The sequence below is a fragment of the Sylvia atricapilla genome, chromosome 7 (genome assembly GCF_009819655.1).
Source record: "Sylvia atricapilla isolate bSylAtr1 chromosome 7, bSylAtr1.pri, whole genome shotgun sequence".
Lineage (NCBI taxonomy): Eukaryota > Metazoa > Chordata > Aves > Passeriformes > Sylviidae > Sylvia > Sylvia atricapilla.
In genome coordinates, this window is record NC_089146.1 from 20,070,274 (window position 1) to 20,087,177 (window position 16,904).

General features: G+C 34.8%; 1 protein-coding gene across 1 annotated transcript in view; it reads left to right on the forward strand.

The window, feature by feature from the left end:
• TTC21B (tetratricopeptide repeat domain 21B) overlaps window positions 1-16,061 on the forward strand; it is a 35,701-nt gene extending 19,640 nt beyond the window's left edge. The window contains exons 21-30 of the mRNA XM_066323346.1: window positions 1,210-1,398; window positions 4,330-4,440; window positions 5,567-5,648; window positions 6,401-6,551; window positions 6,928-7,089; window positions 7,530-7,725; window positions 9,369-9,593; window positions 12,151-12,271; window positions 14,506-14,573; window positions 15,520-16,061. Coding sequence (XP_066179443.1) covers window positions 1,210-1,398; window positions 4,330-4,440; window positions 5,567-5,648; window positions 6,401-6,551; window positions 6,928-7,089; window positions 7,530-7,725; window positions 9,369-9,593; window positions 12,151-12,271; window positions 14,506-14,573; window positions 15,520-15,597 — 1,383 coding nt within the window. The 3' untranslated portion in view covers window positions 15,598-16,061. The remainder of the gene's footprint in view (window positions 1-1,209; window positions 1,399-4,329; window positions 4,441-5,566; window positions 5,649-6,400; window positions 6,552-6,927; window positions 7,090-7,529; window positions 7,726-9,368; window positions 9,594-12,150; window positions 12,272-14,505; window positions 14,574-15,519) is intronic.
• The last annotated feature ends 843 nt before the right edge of the window (window positions 16,062-16,904 follow it).

The window sequence follows — 16,904 nt, forward strand, 5'->3', positions numbered from 1 at the left end:
GAATGTGGAAAATGAGTGTATGCTGGGGATAAACCACCAGTGACTGCTGTGAAATGTAAAGTACATAAGGTGTTACACAGTCTGAGGTTTTTGCAAGCAGTGTTATCTGAATTTTAGATCAGAATTCAGGCTTTTAGTGCAACCCTGCTGTCTTACTTCACCTTCATTTATGTGTGCAGCATAGTTTCAGCATATCAGGTGAAAATGAAATTGGCCATGAGGGCAGCTAGATTACATATCTTTAGCTCAGCGTTGAAAACCATTCACAGAGCAAAATGGAACAGCTTTCAATAGCTACCTTGTTGTTTTGTTGTACTGCTAAACAGCAATATTAGTATTAAATAGTAATAATAAATTCTGTCCATTCTGCAGTTCAGTATTATCCCTCAGACTGAGGCTTGAAAGAATAAAATTGGAAGCTAGAGGTTTAATCCCTTAGAAAATGCTTTCTCAAAAAAAAGGTTTAGCAAGAAATGTGGTCAGTACTTTCTGTTCTATTACACGTCCACTGTTTGAAAGTGAAGGTAACAGAAATGGTAAGCCTTTGGTAGCATCTTCTGACCAGCAAGAAAAGTCTGCAGATTGGTTAGAAAGATAATTGTATGTAAGGGTTTAAATACGAATATTGGCAAGATTTATCTTTGTTAAATCCTTAGTTATTTTTTCTTTATAATGTTCTTTTTTCTTACTCAGAGTTGACTTCCCCCCCCTCCCCAAATTCTTCTTTAGTAAAATTCCCTATAAGCAGGCTCCTTCTCTTACACTTTTCTTTACTTCTTTAGTTCCTCCAGGTTTCTCACTATATCACATTTCAAAAAACTTTGTCCTTTTGGGTTTTTGTTTTTACTACAGCCCTCAAAACTGTCCTTCCTTGTACCCATTCTCTTTAAAATATTTTCCTGTTCCTTTTCCTTTTGATGCCACATTCATTTACAAAAGCACCTGCATTTTGATTTCAGCAGGACTAACTTAAATGTCTTAAACAGATTTCTTCCCTTGGTTTTCAGGGAGAAGTTAGAAGTTCTGCCCAGATGTTATTTTGTGTTTTAGTTCTAATTCCCTGCTAGGCAAAATGGTAGGGGTGTAAGAAGCAGAATAGTATTAGTGCTTCCTTCTCTTAAAAAAACCCCAAGTACACTATTTTATAGTAGAGAAATGAAATGAATTCCTGTGACAGTGTTTGACTGCTCACTGCTTTCTCCACACCAGGCTCGGGAATTGCAAGGCAGAGTGCTTAAACGGGCTCAAGTAGAGCAGCTGGATGCAGTTCCTGCGCAGAAACAGTTCGCGGCTGACATTTGTGCTGAGATTGCAAAACATTCAACAGCCCAGCGAAACTATGAAAAAGCAATTAAATTTTACAAAGAAGCCCTTGTTCACTGTGAAACCAATAACAAGGTCAGCTCTCCCTCTGACTATTTGGCGTTGTTTTTCCTTTTAATTTTTAGATGTAGCAAAACACTTTTCCAGTTATCCACAGAATAGAATAATTTGCAATTATTTCTACTTCATGATATGTATAGAACCTTGAACTTTCTCTCCTTCATTGCTTATCATTATAGAATAGTTGTATGTGCTGCTAACTTCTGTCTCTTACAAGAACTCCTGACTCAAAAGGTGTCTGCAGGCACTCACAGTGAGCCTGTCTTCAGGTACTAGTAATGATGGAGATTGTTTAATCTTGCTTGGTGCTTGTCCTCTGAAATAAACTCCCAGTGATTTTGGTCAGTACAGACAATTTCTGTCTTTTCTGTGTCTACTTTAGGACTTTTAGACTTTTATCTGGGCTTGGCAAGATTCTCATTTTAGTCACAATATGTTGCTCTTCTTAAGCAGGATTATTCTACTGCTTCTCTCTTTGCCTTGTCTCTTTCCCACAGGTTGATGAAATACAAGTAAATTTGGATTATTTTATCATCCTTTTCCTTCCTATCATTTCATAATCCTGGGCTTTGGAGATAAGAGAGGGAGAGGCAGAAGTCTAAGAAATATATAGTTATAATGAGGACAAAAATTTAAGTGCCATCTTCAGTGAGATTTTTTTAATAGATTAAAAACAAATAAATACAATTTTAGTTAATTTGCCATGATTTTCTATCATAATGATATTATATATTTAGGTGTATGTGAAGACTTCCTATTCTGATGCTTGTTATTGGACAGCTGTCACATGCATGAGCTGCTAAATACATAACTTAGTTCTAATGTTTGAACTCGTGTGTTGTGGTTCCAAGAATCTAGGTCCTTCCTAAAGCTACAACTTCAACATATTTGAGACAGACTTTTCTCAAGACATCTTCTAAGAATGATATTGAAAACAAAAATAAATTGGGAAGGGAATAAAAACATCCTCAAAATGATGATTTCCCCATTCTACCATTAAGAGCAAGGAGACTGCCTGTCAGTACAGGTACAGCTATGGCTTTTTTATCAGTATCAAAGCCTTCCTTTGTGTTCCGTACCAGTACTGAAATACCAGCATGACATTTCCCTTCAGTTCTTGCTGAAATCATCCTTTGAGAGATTCCCATTGTTACAAGATGTAGACATTTGTATTATATATCTGTTAAATATTACTGAAGATTTTTGGTTTCATCCTACTTTGATAGCAACACAGAATATAGTGAAATCTTAGAAAATAAGTCTGAATTTCTGATTAATGATGTGCTGCCTACTTGCTGAGTAATGAAAGCAAAATATTTTGTTACCCACAACTAGTATAAAGGAGTTATCTCAATCTATTTTTATAGTTTCAGCAGATTTGAACTTGTTTTTATCATTTTTAAAAGCATTGCTAGTACACGATTAGAATTGAATTTGTCTAGATTACAAAATACTATTTTGAGCTGTTAAAAAGTCCAGCTGTTTCTTGGCACCTTCAGCATTTACGTTCCTTAAAATTATATACAGAAATAATGGAAATTCCTCTGAAGCTGTACCTTGTTTCATCAGAACAATATCTCCTGTATTTTAGCCAAAGTGACTTAGAAGGGATTGAAATAGTGCATTTATTCAGGTAAATGTGAAGAGATTGCAGTCCGTGTCAGAGAGGAGTTGTGTTGTTTCATTTTACATGGTTAAATCTGGTAAACCCTCCCTCTGTTTCCTTGATCAGGTAAGAGGCAATGCAGTTTCCAGATGGAGACTTGAAGGGGATTGTGGATTGCATCATGCATGTCATTTTATAGTATCGTTGTTTGTGTTGGAGTTGACAATTTAGAGACCACTTGCACTTACTAGAATCTAGTGTAGAACTCCAATTCAGCTGGCTTTTTCATTTCCTGCAGGAAGTACTCCTTGACTCCAAGACTGCCTTTTGGTATTCCATTGAGTTGTGCACATAAGAGCAGCAACCTAAAGAAAGCTTTTGTAGTTACAGTTCTGACATGCATTTATTCATTGCCTTCCTGTTTCAGAATTACATGATATATGTTTGAATATGAACAGAACTCTGGGAAGTAGGGAGAAAACAATTGGTAAAAACTGTGCTAGAAGCCTGCATATTCTGAACAGGATGTTCAAAACACTGTTTTGATTCAGAAGTGCCTCTCACAAGTGGAACTAGTGAAAGGATTATGATGCAATTATAAAATGCCTCCCTTTTGGAAACAAAATCAAAACAGCCTTTAAAATTAAGTAGGAGTGATTTACAGTTTACCTACTGCTAATTTTGCCTTGTGATCAGTTTACCTTCTGTTTGCTTCAGTAGAAACTTGATTAAATCGGTGGTAACTTGTGTTTATAAACTTTTCTGCGGCATTTTATTCAGAATAGTAAATGATGGGGCTTCAGCTTTAAGAATATTTGCTGGTGTACATTTCAGTTGTCAATATTTACTCTGTGGTGGTTTCTCAGAAATGGATTCACACAGTCTTAATGTGGTAGGTTGGAAATTTAAATAAGAAAATAGTTTCTTCTGAAAGTTTCTTGTACTCTAGAATTAGCTGGTGAATGTTAATGAGGTACTTTTTCAGTGCATTTAAAACTACTTTCACTTAATATTTTTCCAAGAACATCATACCAAATTTTTCAAGAACATTCATACCAAAATACTGATGTCTTCAGAGCAGTACTATCTGAGCGGCCCTGGTTTAATACACCTTTACAATATCCCTCAGAAGAGGAAAAGTTTTGTCTGTTGTAAAAGGTGAGGGAATGAAAATAGATTACATTAATTGACCGAGAGCCCAAAGGAAACAACAGAAAAGGCTCTCTGTTTCGTGGAGGTACAATTTTTCCCTGGAGCCCCATAATATCAGGTTGAGACTCAGAACAGAACCAACTTTCTTTGTCCTTGAATCACATACAGTTAAATATTTTAATATACAGGCAATGCTGGAACTTGCACGTTTATATCTTGCACAAGATGATACCGATGCCTGTCAACATCAGTGTTCTGTACTGCTGAAGAACGACCAAGATAATGAAGCAGCAACGATGGTATGTGCTATTAAAATAATCCTGCATCAATGCTTTTTGAAATTCATGTGCCTGCAATATGATATATTCATAAAGCTCTACTTTTAAGAAGTCTACAGCTTTGTGATTTCAAAGAAAATGTGAAGAATCCATGGCAACAAAATGTTTTTCTGTTTATGCCAGCTGATGTTTCAATATGAAGTTTCTAGGAATCATAGCCATTGGTCTGTCTCAATATAAAACGAGACTTTAGAAGTAAAGGAAAAACTAGTTATAGTAAGATTAGATAAAGTATGGCTCAGTGCATGTTCTATTGATAATTGGCTTATACTCAAGGAAGAAGCTATTTTTCCGGCACAGTAATGCTAAAAGAAATATTTTTTTTTTAAAGGAGAAAAGAACTATGTATTTAAGGTAATTTTATAGCGTCATTCAACCTTATTCATACTCCTACTTAACAAGTAATCGCAGCTGCAGGTTCTTTTCCAGGACTTGTATACTTCTTGGCCTAAAAGCTCAATAGACAGAGCAGCTTTTGCTGTAACATGCTAGGAACAAAATTATTTCAAGATGGGACTGATTTATTTTCTCATAGCAGTATAACATCTGAAATTTGTTCTAGTATGGTACATGAACAGAAGTAATAGCACTCTTGAAATATGTTGTGAAATCTACTCTATATTAGCTAACTATCAGTGAAGAGAAACTGAAATTAAGTAACTCATTTATCTTCCCTGCTGAAGCAAGCCCTCATCTTTCTTTTTCCCTAATTTAAAACTAACTTTCCTTTTCCGTGTGCATAATCTACACTTACTGTAAATAAAATTAGGAGTAAAACTGTGCAATGGTTAAAAAAACATATTTGAAAGATATGGCAGACTGCTTAATAACTTTTTAATTTTTACCTTATGTGGAAGTGTGTTCATGTACTTTCTCATTATTACCCGTGTGTGTTGTATATTGTGTTGGTTTTCCAGAGAGTAATAAAAAGTCCAAGTGTGCAGCTTCTTGTGCAGCTCCTGCAGCACTTTAAAGCTATAGTTTTAGCTCTCCCCATAACCAGAGTTCATTATTTATAATTTGCATTTTACATTTTCACAATTTATGATATCTTGTTTTGTTTTCTCTAAATTGTTCAATACTGTAGATGATGGCTGATCTCATGTTCAGGAAGCAAGATTACGAACAAGCTGTTTTTCATTTCCAGCAGCTCCTGGAACGCAAGCCAGGTGAATATTTAGGAATATTTAAATTTGTTCTGATGTATAGTTCTAACAAAAGACATGGATAAATAGCTGAATAAAAATTCTTTGCTTGATTAAAAAGAAAAGTTTTATTTATAATGTAGTGCATACTAAAGCCAAAGACCATCGCCATGTATAAAAGCATGAAGGTATTTTGGGGGAATGTGATAAATACAATTTCTCATAGATACAGTAATTTACTTTGGTGCAATGTAATGTTCATAGTTTGCCTTAGGCCAAATACGAATAGGATGTTATTTACTTGTTCACTCTAAAGCACTTTCTTTTAAATTAAAAATGTCAAGTTCATGAACACAAAGGTAGTATTTTATTTGAAAACTAATGCAGGCTACTTGTCTTGGACAGCAGTAAGGTTTGTTTTAGCGATTTTCAAGTCGGGACCAAAGAGAAAGCTACTAAAATCTATTAAAATTTTATTATAATGATTGTAAAACTTTCTAATGGACTTTGAAAGAAATCATGAGACTGCAGCAAATGGTTTTGAGTGCTTTTGCAAGTGAAGTACAATTATACTTATGTAAAAACCTGTATAAAGATACTGCAGGTATCATTTGACATCTTCATTCTTGGATCTGAGGTTACTATGTAATATGCCTTATGTCTTAAATCATATCTCATTTTTATATGTGAAAAAATTAAGGCAGACTCTTTATTTCTTAACTTAAACATATAGCAAATAAATAGAATTACAGTGTCCTAATTATTTGTATATTTAGATAACTATGCAACCCTCTCTCGATTAATTGATCTGTTGAGAAGAGCCGGGAAATTAGAAGAAGTCCCAAGATTTCTTTTAATGGCCGAAAAACATTCTTCTCGAACAAAGATTGAGCCAGGATTTCACTACTGCAAAGGACTGTATCTTTGGTACTTGCAATTATGATTAAGATTTATTTGACTGTGTAGTACAGATTTAAATTAATTTTCTTGCTATCCATTATCATTTAAAGGTGCTATGTTGATTTAATTAAGGTGTCAGGACTTAAGGAAATTCTCAGTTTCTCTGAATATCTCAGAATGTTCTTCCAGGTTTGATAATGTAATACTGTTTATCTCCACCTTTATAAATTGTTAGATTATTTTTAGTTTGTAAAAACAAGTTCCTTGGTGTCCAAACCTTGCAGTATCATTGTGTGTAAATGGGTCATCTGTTTTTAAATACTTGGGTTTCTTGGGATTTGGGTAGAATTTGGAGCAGACAATTTTACGTGCCTGACTTTAAATGTTTTAATTATCCATGTAGGTACACAGGTGAACCAAATGATGCACTGCGGCATTTTAATAAAGCTCGAAAGGACAGTGACTGGGGACAGAATGCAGTCTACAACATGATTGAAATTTGTTTGAACCCAGATAATGAAACTGTGGGTGGAGAAGTCTTTGAAAATCTCGATGCTGACATAGGGTAGGGGAATTAAATAAATATTGTTTGGGTTATTCTGTCGTTTCCTTCTGCTAGAAGAAATTCTAGCAAGTTAAATTAAGGCACATTGGCTGGCCCTTGACAATGTGCTTTAATTTAAATTGCTAGAACTTTAAGATCATCCAGTGCTTTGAGTATTCTGTGTTATTGTGAGAGACATTCTGTAATAAGTGAGTCTCAAGCAGAACATGTAGAAGATTTTCTCTGGAATGCTGGTCACTGTTACAATCAGCTTGTTGGGTTGGAATTGCAGTTGTTGAGGAGAGTCAGTGTAGAATGCTTATATACCAGAGCCATTCTTCTACAAAATGGCATGTCTTTAGCACAGAAGCAGTTCTAACTTGTAATTAATTTGGTGTGTATTTTTAAATATGAAGATTTTTTTTTCTGCTAATAATAATTCTAAATTTTTCTGATAACAGTAATTCTACAGAGAAGCAGGAGTCTGTGCAGTTGGCTGTAAGAACAGCAGGAAACCTCCTGAAGGAACTGAAGCCTCAAACCATTCAGGGTCACATTCAACTGCGAATCATGGAGAATTACTGTCTCATGGCAACCAAACAAAAATCAAATGTTGAACAAGCACTGAACACTTTCACAGAAATAGTTGTGGCTGAGGTTAGTAACTTGTTTCATTTCCTCACTCTTCCCTTTGATACTTACTACATTTTTTACCTAGTCTTGCTGTTTACTTTCAGCAACAGTGGCACATGTTAGTGCTAGTTGCTCTGAGGATCATTTTCCTATCAAATGATACTTCATATGAATTTTGAAAAAGACATTTCTGAAATAACAATGTATTTTAGAAGGTTTTGGTTGAATTGCAAATTTAGAACCCAACTAAATGCTAATATTGCTAATTACTGAAATGTGAGTAGGCTGTTTGGTTGCTGGGCTTGTTTTTTTTAATTCCCAAGCTTGCCAGCAGTGTGTCTTATGATGTAACTCTATGCAGTGCTTCATGGCAATTTGACAGAATTTAGACAAGATTATCCATCACACTAATATTCATCGTTATGATAGAAATCTTCAATATTTTATAATTATTTGTGGTTATTAGTTTTAGGATTAATAACTGGTGTTCTGGTTACCAGCAGCTCTCAACAGATTTTATTTCAGCAGGTGTAGAAAGATTTAGTCCATCAAAATGCTATAAAATATGTAAGTTATTGTTAATCTTTAACTGTGTGCTGAGCTCCACCTTGTCTGAGGTGAGTATACCGAAGCTGATCTTACATGTGAGGCAGTTCTGGGAATCACAATCAAGGTCTCCCTCTGCCTCCAGTATTGGCTTCCCAGGCAGGCCTGCTCAGAATTCATCTGAGATCCTGTTGAATGTGGCATCTTTTTTACGTGGTCACAGTTCCACCAGGAAGAATGCTACAGTTTATTTATTCTTCCCTCTAGGATTGCATAAAAATACAGCTTTAATCTCTTCAGACTTCTAAGGTTGTGGACCCATGATAGGTGTAACTATTTAGGGAGAAGGGGGATGAGCTCATTATGTGGAAGAGGAGCTTTGGGTGGGATTTTTTTTTTTTTTAACACACTATGACAAATGTATTTGCAACACAACCTTAGAAAGAGATGTAGAGGGAGAATACCAACAATGAGTCAGGAGCACTGAGAAGGAGAAAGAAGCATTTCAGTTAGCTGCTGATACAACTGCTGTGTGCATTTGGGAGGCAGTTGCAGTTGCAAGATGTGAGCCCCTTCTTATCCTTTACTAATGAAGGCAGAATGTCAAAAATTGCACTTGTGCCAGGAGTTCTTACTGCTTGCTTTTGAGGCTCTTGCATAGAATTGTGGCTTTTAAGAGCTCTGTTTGTTTATATACAGCTTGTATACATACAGTTTAGACATTAAATTTTTAGGAGCTGTACACCTGATAAGAGGAATCAGAGTCCCTTTCACTGATATTTGACAGGCTCTTCTACAAGTGAAAAATACCACTTTTGTTGTAACCTCCAAGTGATTCCAGGTTTTATCTGAAGTACAGCTCTTAGTGCTATCGGATTTTTTTTCTTGTGAGGAGAAATACCTGTGGATTTTTTTTTAGCATTTCTTGTGCCTGGTGATTATCATGATTACAGAAATAATTAAGCAATTGTAGTACTAGGTGCAAAACATGTCTGTAAGATTAGATTTTACTTCCTGAGATTTAGCTTTTAGTTTAGTTTTTAGATACCTGGTGAAAGTCTTACTTAAAAAAAATTAAATCAAATTAAAAAAGCACCAAATCTCTGTACTTTTTACTGTAGAAGGATCACATACCAGCACTTTTGGGAATGGCCACAGCCTACATGATCTTGAAACAGACTCCACGAGCCAGAAATCACTTAAAACGGATTTCAAAAATGAGCTGGAATCCCATTGATGCAGAGGAGTTTGAAAAGAGTTGGCTTCTGCTTGCAGATATATATATTCAATCTGCCAAATATGATATGGCAGGTGAACTTCTAAAACGATGCCTTCGTCATAACAGGGTAAGTCAATGCACATTGAAAGTAACTGTAGTACCTTTCTATTTTAATTCATCAAAACATTTACTTTTCCTTTGAAACAGAATTTTGAAATGTATTTATTTGTTCATTTGCCTGGTATTTCACTTATTAAGGAGAAGCAGACCAAAACAAGACAGGAAACTGTCAACTTCACACTGAAGGGTAGTAAACAAACTTGTGAATTCTGCTTAGTCGTTTTTGTTCATGTTCTGTAGCAACTTGTGCAAGTTTCAGCTGAAGGGGACTCTAAAAGCTTGGAGTGTTTATGAAATGTCAGAGGTACATTTTACTGAGTCTCACGAAACTGATGAAGAAAGATTTAATTGTATAAATTTTGGAGACTTGCTTTATTTACTGAGATGGTATCTTCATACCTTATTTTTTAAACATTAATGTTCCTAAGCCTGCTAAAGTGCGGGTTTTTTTTTTTAATGCTGGTATTATCTTTTTTGTGACAATAATGTCTGGTAGATTGTCAGAGGACAAGGTCTCATGTGTTGTTGACCTCGGGGTTCCTGAGCAGGTAAACTACACAGTACCCTGCTTTGATTATGGGACCAAGCACAGATCTTAGCTTGTGCTTATTTTTTATTTTGATCAGCAAAAACTGATCATGTTTTTCTGTCTTGACTTTCCTTCATGTGAGACAGTCCAATAGTCCATACACACTGTGCTGCAGTTTCAAGATGCTATTTATAGAGCACAGATTTGGTTTAGAAAATGACATGCTGTTTATACTTTTCATTATTTATTCATTAGTAAAGAAGATAAGGTTCATTATTTGGTCACATTTTAGCAGCTTCTGAAAAAGATGTCTTTTGAACACTTTTTATTTCTAAATATAAAATTGAGAGACAGCTACAACAGTTCTAGGTATAGTGTGCTATTATGTACTTCTGCAGAGAGGCCTTTTTAAAATAGGATGTGCTCAGTTTCAAAATCCATACAGTTGGAGGATAAACACGGGTCATCTCTCAAAACAAGACTTATTTTGAAATAGATGATCTGTTGAGCAGGTATATACTGTGAATGGTACTTTATTGCAGAAATTGCCAAGTGTAAAAGCATAGCCTACCGAGTAATTTGTTTTCTTCTAAAGAGTTTGAGACCCATGAAGGACTTAGATAAACAGGCCCTGATTATAGCAAGGAGGACAGCAGATTAGAAGTGTGTATATCTGGCTCCTTGCAAAGCAGCACAGGAAAGAGAGTGACTTCTCTCCAAATTGCATTCAAAGCTGGTAAGCAGCAATTGTGCCACACAAAGAGATGTTGATTAGTTTACATCTTAACATATCATGTCAGTTCATAAGACAGCATTTTATGTCAAGACAGTCACCAGTTTGGAAGACTTGACTGGATTGAGAAAACATGTTACTGTGATTCATTATTTTTAGGATTATTTTTAACAGAATCAAATTACATATACATACAATTTAAGTAAATATGTTGAGTGAAAATTTCATAAAAGCCTAGTGTAATTTAATAAGGATTGTTTTGGATTTTAAAGGACTTAGGATTGGTTGGTAAGATCCCAATGAGCAGACTGTTTCTATGAAATTGAGGCTTCTTAGTGATTACTCATTAATTTTAAACTTTTTTTTTGTTTATCATGAATGGGAGGGGAAGTATATTTTTATCCTCAATTTTCAGGCATTCCCAAGCTGATCCTACTATGCTGTGATTTGAAAGCTTTTTATCAGTAGGTTTTGAAAGCCTAATTGGAAATAGTAAATTTAAAGATGGAAGGTAATTTATATATCAGTATTGCTTTGCACTATCTTTGTAAAAAAGGTGCATATGTTTTTCTCTTGAAAATGTTTGTCCTATTCCCAGGATGATAATATAAACTGCTCATAGTAAGGGTATACAGTAGTTGGGTTTTTTATAAATTATTTTCTGCTTTATGTACTAAATGTAAGATTTCTGCATGAATTACTATATCTTTCACATGAAGTTTTATTATGGAGTTAGATGAATTTATATGTATGTAAACAAAGCTAGTATTTTCAACTAGTACTTAATAGTGTTTTGGAACCTGCTTTTCAGATGCTTGTGACTTACTGCTTAGATTCATAAGAAATTAAATACTTAATGGTTGATTTTTCTCTTTAAGTTACTTGTGACTGTCTTTGGAACTTTCCAATTAAAGCTTAATGTTAAACCATTTTGAAAAACAAAGCTATCAACATGTTTTCTTAAGAAAAAAACCCAAACAATATTTGTGGAAGGTACACTAGTTGGTTTGAAATGCAGCTGTGTGGGGTTATTATTAACTGAGAGAGGTGTCTTTTTGTAGGAATGGTTGCAGTGGCCTCTGTGATGAACTCTGTACTTGACCTGGAGTAGTGCATAATCCCATACCACTCTTTTGTAACACAAATACTTTAAATCAAGACTATGTGTCATTAAAGTTAGGACAAGTATCACTTGTGCTTTCCACTTGTATGGGTTTGGAGTATTTTAGCAATTAAGTTGTCAGTATTATTATATGCAAGCTTCCCTAAATATAATTTTGACTAAATATTTATATTTTGCAGTCATGCTGCAAGGCTTATGAATACATGGGATACATAATGGAAAAGGAACAGGCATATAAGGATGCAGCAATAAATTACGAGATGGCTTGGAAATATGGAAACCAGACGAATCCAACAGTAGGCACGTATATATAACCTATAAAGTATGATTTTGGGCACTATGGTAGGAATGAAACAACTACCTCTTACTGGAAAGACTGCTTTTAATTTTCCATAGAAATAAAGTGTCACTGGTTTTCCTCACATAAAAATGACAAATGTTTAAAGGTGTACTGAACAGTCACTTGGAAAGCCCCCATGGCTAGAGGTAGCAACTTTATGATACTTCAGAAGTTTCTGCTTGCTCTTTTAGTACAAGGCTTGATCTGAAACAGTTTTAGTTGGCTGTTTGTGAACAACTTTCTCTGTATATACAGCATTAACTTTAATAATGTATTTATAGTCATCTATATACTGTTTGTAGTAGAAAGTTTTTTATAATTATATATATATATATGTAATGGTGGCAGGTCATTGATTTATTTTGCTTTTGATTCAAAATTCAAATTATCTATATGCATCAGGTTTTATGTATGTGAGTGAGGATTTAAAAAACAAATTATTTTAAATGTCTTTAAATATATCTATTTTTAAAAAGATGGCCCAGCTGAAAACTTGAGGCACTGGTCAAGTTCCAGTTTGGATAACAAATTGAAATTTGCACTAAATTGTCACAAATTAAGACAGTTTAAATGTAGGAAACCCTTTGTGAAAGGGATATATAGAACAGAATGCCATTTTCTTACTCAACACCTAGAATCTGTCTGTAGATCCAAGACTGATGGTTGACACAAATTCTGTTCCAGGTTTAGGGATGTGTCTGTTCCCCCTTGGAACTACATACAACTTCTAGTCTTTCATCTGTGCTCTTTCTTTGTGCCCTGTGGGTTTTTTTAGCATTGGGATGAGACAGTCTTTGGCTTCAGCTGAAAAATCAGTGTTTTTTAAAAAGATATTTTAACTGTTATGCACATGAACTGTCAAACCTTTTGTGTCTTTACCTGTAACTGGTGGATGTTGCAGTGGTTTGGTTCATGGTTTTATCTAACATGATCTGTAGATTAAAGTAGCATTTTATTAATGGGACTAAATGTTTGTGGGTTAGCTCCTGCTTTTATAACACAGTCCTGAACATGCACATACATGGATGGATTATCAAAACTGAATGTGTTGTGAGTCATGTACTGTGAGTCAAAAAATTAGGAGGATCAAACCAGAGGAAGGCTTACATCTAAACCAGAATAAAAATGAGTTTGGACGCAGTAATTTTACTAGATGTTCCTGTAGACTGAGCCATGGTGGTTGCTGCTAAAATATTGCAGTTGTTAATCAAATAAAATGTATTAGAAAGAAGTTTTAATAGTTAAGAGCTGTGATTTCTCAAGTTTGTATAGAACATAGATCGAGACTTTTCATTTTTTATTTTTAAAGCCTCTAGAGTGGTAATTCAAAAAATTACAAAACCTTTTGTTGTCTAGATAGGAGAGAGAGTTCCTTAGTGAAATTAAACTGTGAAATAATCTTGCACACAAAAGTATGATATTGAAGGTACTTTGTGCACTTGTTTCTAGTTTTGCATTACAGCATTGTGAGGATTGTCATGCATTTGAACAAAAATGGTAAAAGCAGCACAAATTTCTGTCTGGCAAGTGAAGCCATTGAGAGATGTGTCTCAGAAAACTGGTATCAGATCTTGTATTTGCCAGTGAGGATAATTTTAAAAATGAAAGATTTAAAATTTCAAATTTTGGAAATTGCATGCTTATAATGTTTTTTTCCTCAGGCCTCTTAGGTTGAAAGTATCAGCCTGGCATGGTGCTATGTGACTTAGCTATGACATAGCTATTATGACTTTCTGTATCAGTGGTCAGCTGACAGTGGTACTGAATAACGATTCCCTAGTTTGTTATCCATTTTTTTTCGTTTTACTTTTGTCCCTTAATAATGGAATTACCTTTACAGAGGGACAGTGTATTGCAGAGTTAGAAACTCTGTGGGGATACCATGGTCATTGAAAGAAGGCAACCATTATGTATTCCCTCTAGTAGCACATGCTCTCCAGAATAATGTCTCCTTTTGATTCAGACATAGCTATCAGTGTGTCAAGGACTTTTATTTACTACTTGAAGCGACTTTCAGTAGCAATTTTGATCATTACCAGGCTTATATGAGACAACAGTAGAAAAAAACCATACTGACTTTAGAAACACATGGTAACCCAGAATAAATTCAAATGTGTTATTTTTGTAATTCAATACAGAAACTGAAATTGTTGCTTTTTCTCTCTCCCCTCTGCCCTCACCCCTTTAATTGCAGGCTACAAGCTGGCTTTCAATTACCTGAAAGGGAAGAGATACGTTGATGCAATTGATGTTTGCCATAAGGTAGAATTTGTATATTTGTTTAATACTCTGTCTCCCTGTAGCAACATTCTTTTACACAATGACCCTGCTTTTTTTGGTTGAGTCTACATTTCTAAAATACACAGCTTGATGTCAGAAAAGTTCCCTAAAAAGTTCTATTGAATTAAATATCCTCTTCATAATCTGCTCTGTCTCGAGCACCATGGAACCAGATAAATAAAAGTGTATATGCCTTCACTATCATATGTGAAGAGATATTCAAATGGCACCACCTTCTTTTGGCCATGTGGTTGCAACTTGGTGAATCCATACAGAAGTATAGCTGAAGAAATTTATCAAATCAAATATTAGTGTCAGAAGACACTGTTGGAAAGTAACTTGAGGTATTATCTTTATATGGTCCAAACATGAGCAAGGGAATGCAGAGTAAAAGGAAAGGCTACTATTAAATTCATAACATTATAAATTGATAATTATTCATATTAATAATAAAATTAATTATATTTGCTCTTTTGGGGAGAAATAAAGATAATTAGTAAGGACAAAATGAATGGAAGGATAAGAGAGAAGGGGGAGTTGAAGGGGGGAAGATGAAGTAGGTAGACTATGCTAGAAAAGAGGCAAGGGAGTGAAAACATAAAGGCAGTTCATCATTGCAGAGAAAGTATGCTTAAAACCTCAGAAAAGTCTCCAGAAATCCCTTCTGATTCATGCATTTCAAGCCACCCAGAGGCATTATCCTTTGCCCCACGTGTTTTTTACACCAAGGTGAAACACTGTGGAAATGAAGCAAAGTGTCTTTGATAGAGCTGGTTTTGCCTTGCATGTGGGGTGGTCTCTATCCAGAACTAAATATTTGTGCATTCTTAAACTTGTCGTGTTGTTATTTTAGTTTTAAAATGTGTAAGCTCAGTGATGAGGGGGGATTACCAACTCAGAACTTCTGGGTTGTATTGTCTTTTGACAGGTCCTTAAAGCACATCCAAACTATCCGAAGATCAGGAAGGAAATACTGGACAAGGCCCGTGCATCTCTAAGAAACTGAATTTGTTTTTTGTATCACTCATGGACTTCTGCTAACCAGACTTTGGAAACCAAGAAAGAAATACTGCAGTGACAGAGACAACGTCAGAAAAAAAAATACTGTGGATATGATGAATTTAACTATATTACAGATCTGCATTATTTTTGTAAAAATCTGCAACCCTGAAAGAAATTGTATTTTCTCTCATTCAGGGATAGAATACTGCTCCCACGTGTGTTATGTAAAGTGTGTTCATCACAAAGTGTTATTGGCATTATAAAAATGTTTTAAACATAAAACTCAATATTTTTGTTGTGTTTATTTGAAATAACACTAAGACAACAACCTGTCTTATCTAGTGGAGGTGTATTGTTAAGATGCTGGATTTTAGTTCATGTAAACCATTACTTCATAGTTACAGTGTAATCTTTATTAGTATAGGTGTATTTCTAAATTATGAGGGGGTGTTATTTTTACATATATTAAAGACATGCTTTATTTTTTTAAAAAAACTTGAAAACAAACAGCTCTGTGCATTGTTTTCAATTAAATTTATACTTTTAAATGAAAATGTAACAGTTAAAATTTAGATCCTGTGTAAATACTCAGTAAAGACTTTCATAGATCCTGCAGGTCTTACACAGAATTTACTTTCTGCTCATGCTGTGAGCCACCTGTCAGATTTCCGTGAAGAGAACTTTCTTAATTTGTAGTGGATAGTCTTTCAACACTGTATGTGTAGACAGTATAGTCATATATGCAGAAATTGCCACTCATTTTGTTTGATCTCTGTAAAGCATCTTTTTAGGGAAATAACTTTTATTACAAGGTATTATAATCTTATCTCACATACAGAATATACCCGTGAATCTATAGGAGAGCAGTAGCATTTCACGAATGAGTGAAAGGAAGGAGAAAGATCAGATTTCTTTTCACTGATGCAGAATTTTTGAAAAAACATTGTTGCACTGCTGCATTTGGTTTTCAAACAGCACTTGATGTTGTATGTGTCTTACTAGAAAAATAATGTCTTGGAATGAAAAGGAAATTCTTAGTGGTAGTGATTACATTTATATATTTTATAAGCAATTTCAGTTTTTGAGCTTTTCCTGTTGTCATTGCGTAGAGTCACTTTCAGTTTGATTTTTGGGTTTCCTTTTAGGACAGCTCAATGTTAAGGCTACCAAAGGGAGCCTGTTTACTGTTGTATCTAATCTTGCTCATCACAAACTCGGGGCTGTATCTTGGGGAATTTTTTGCCTTGTTTCCTGAATATGTTGAGATGCATCACTTAGACAATGATGCTGCCTGCTGGTGGTTGTTGGGTC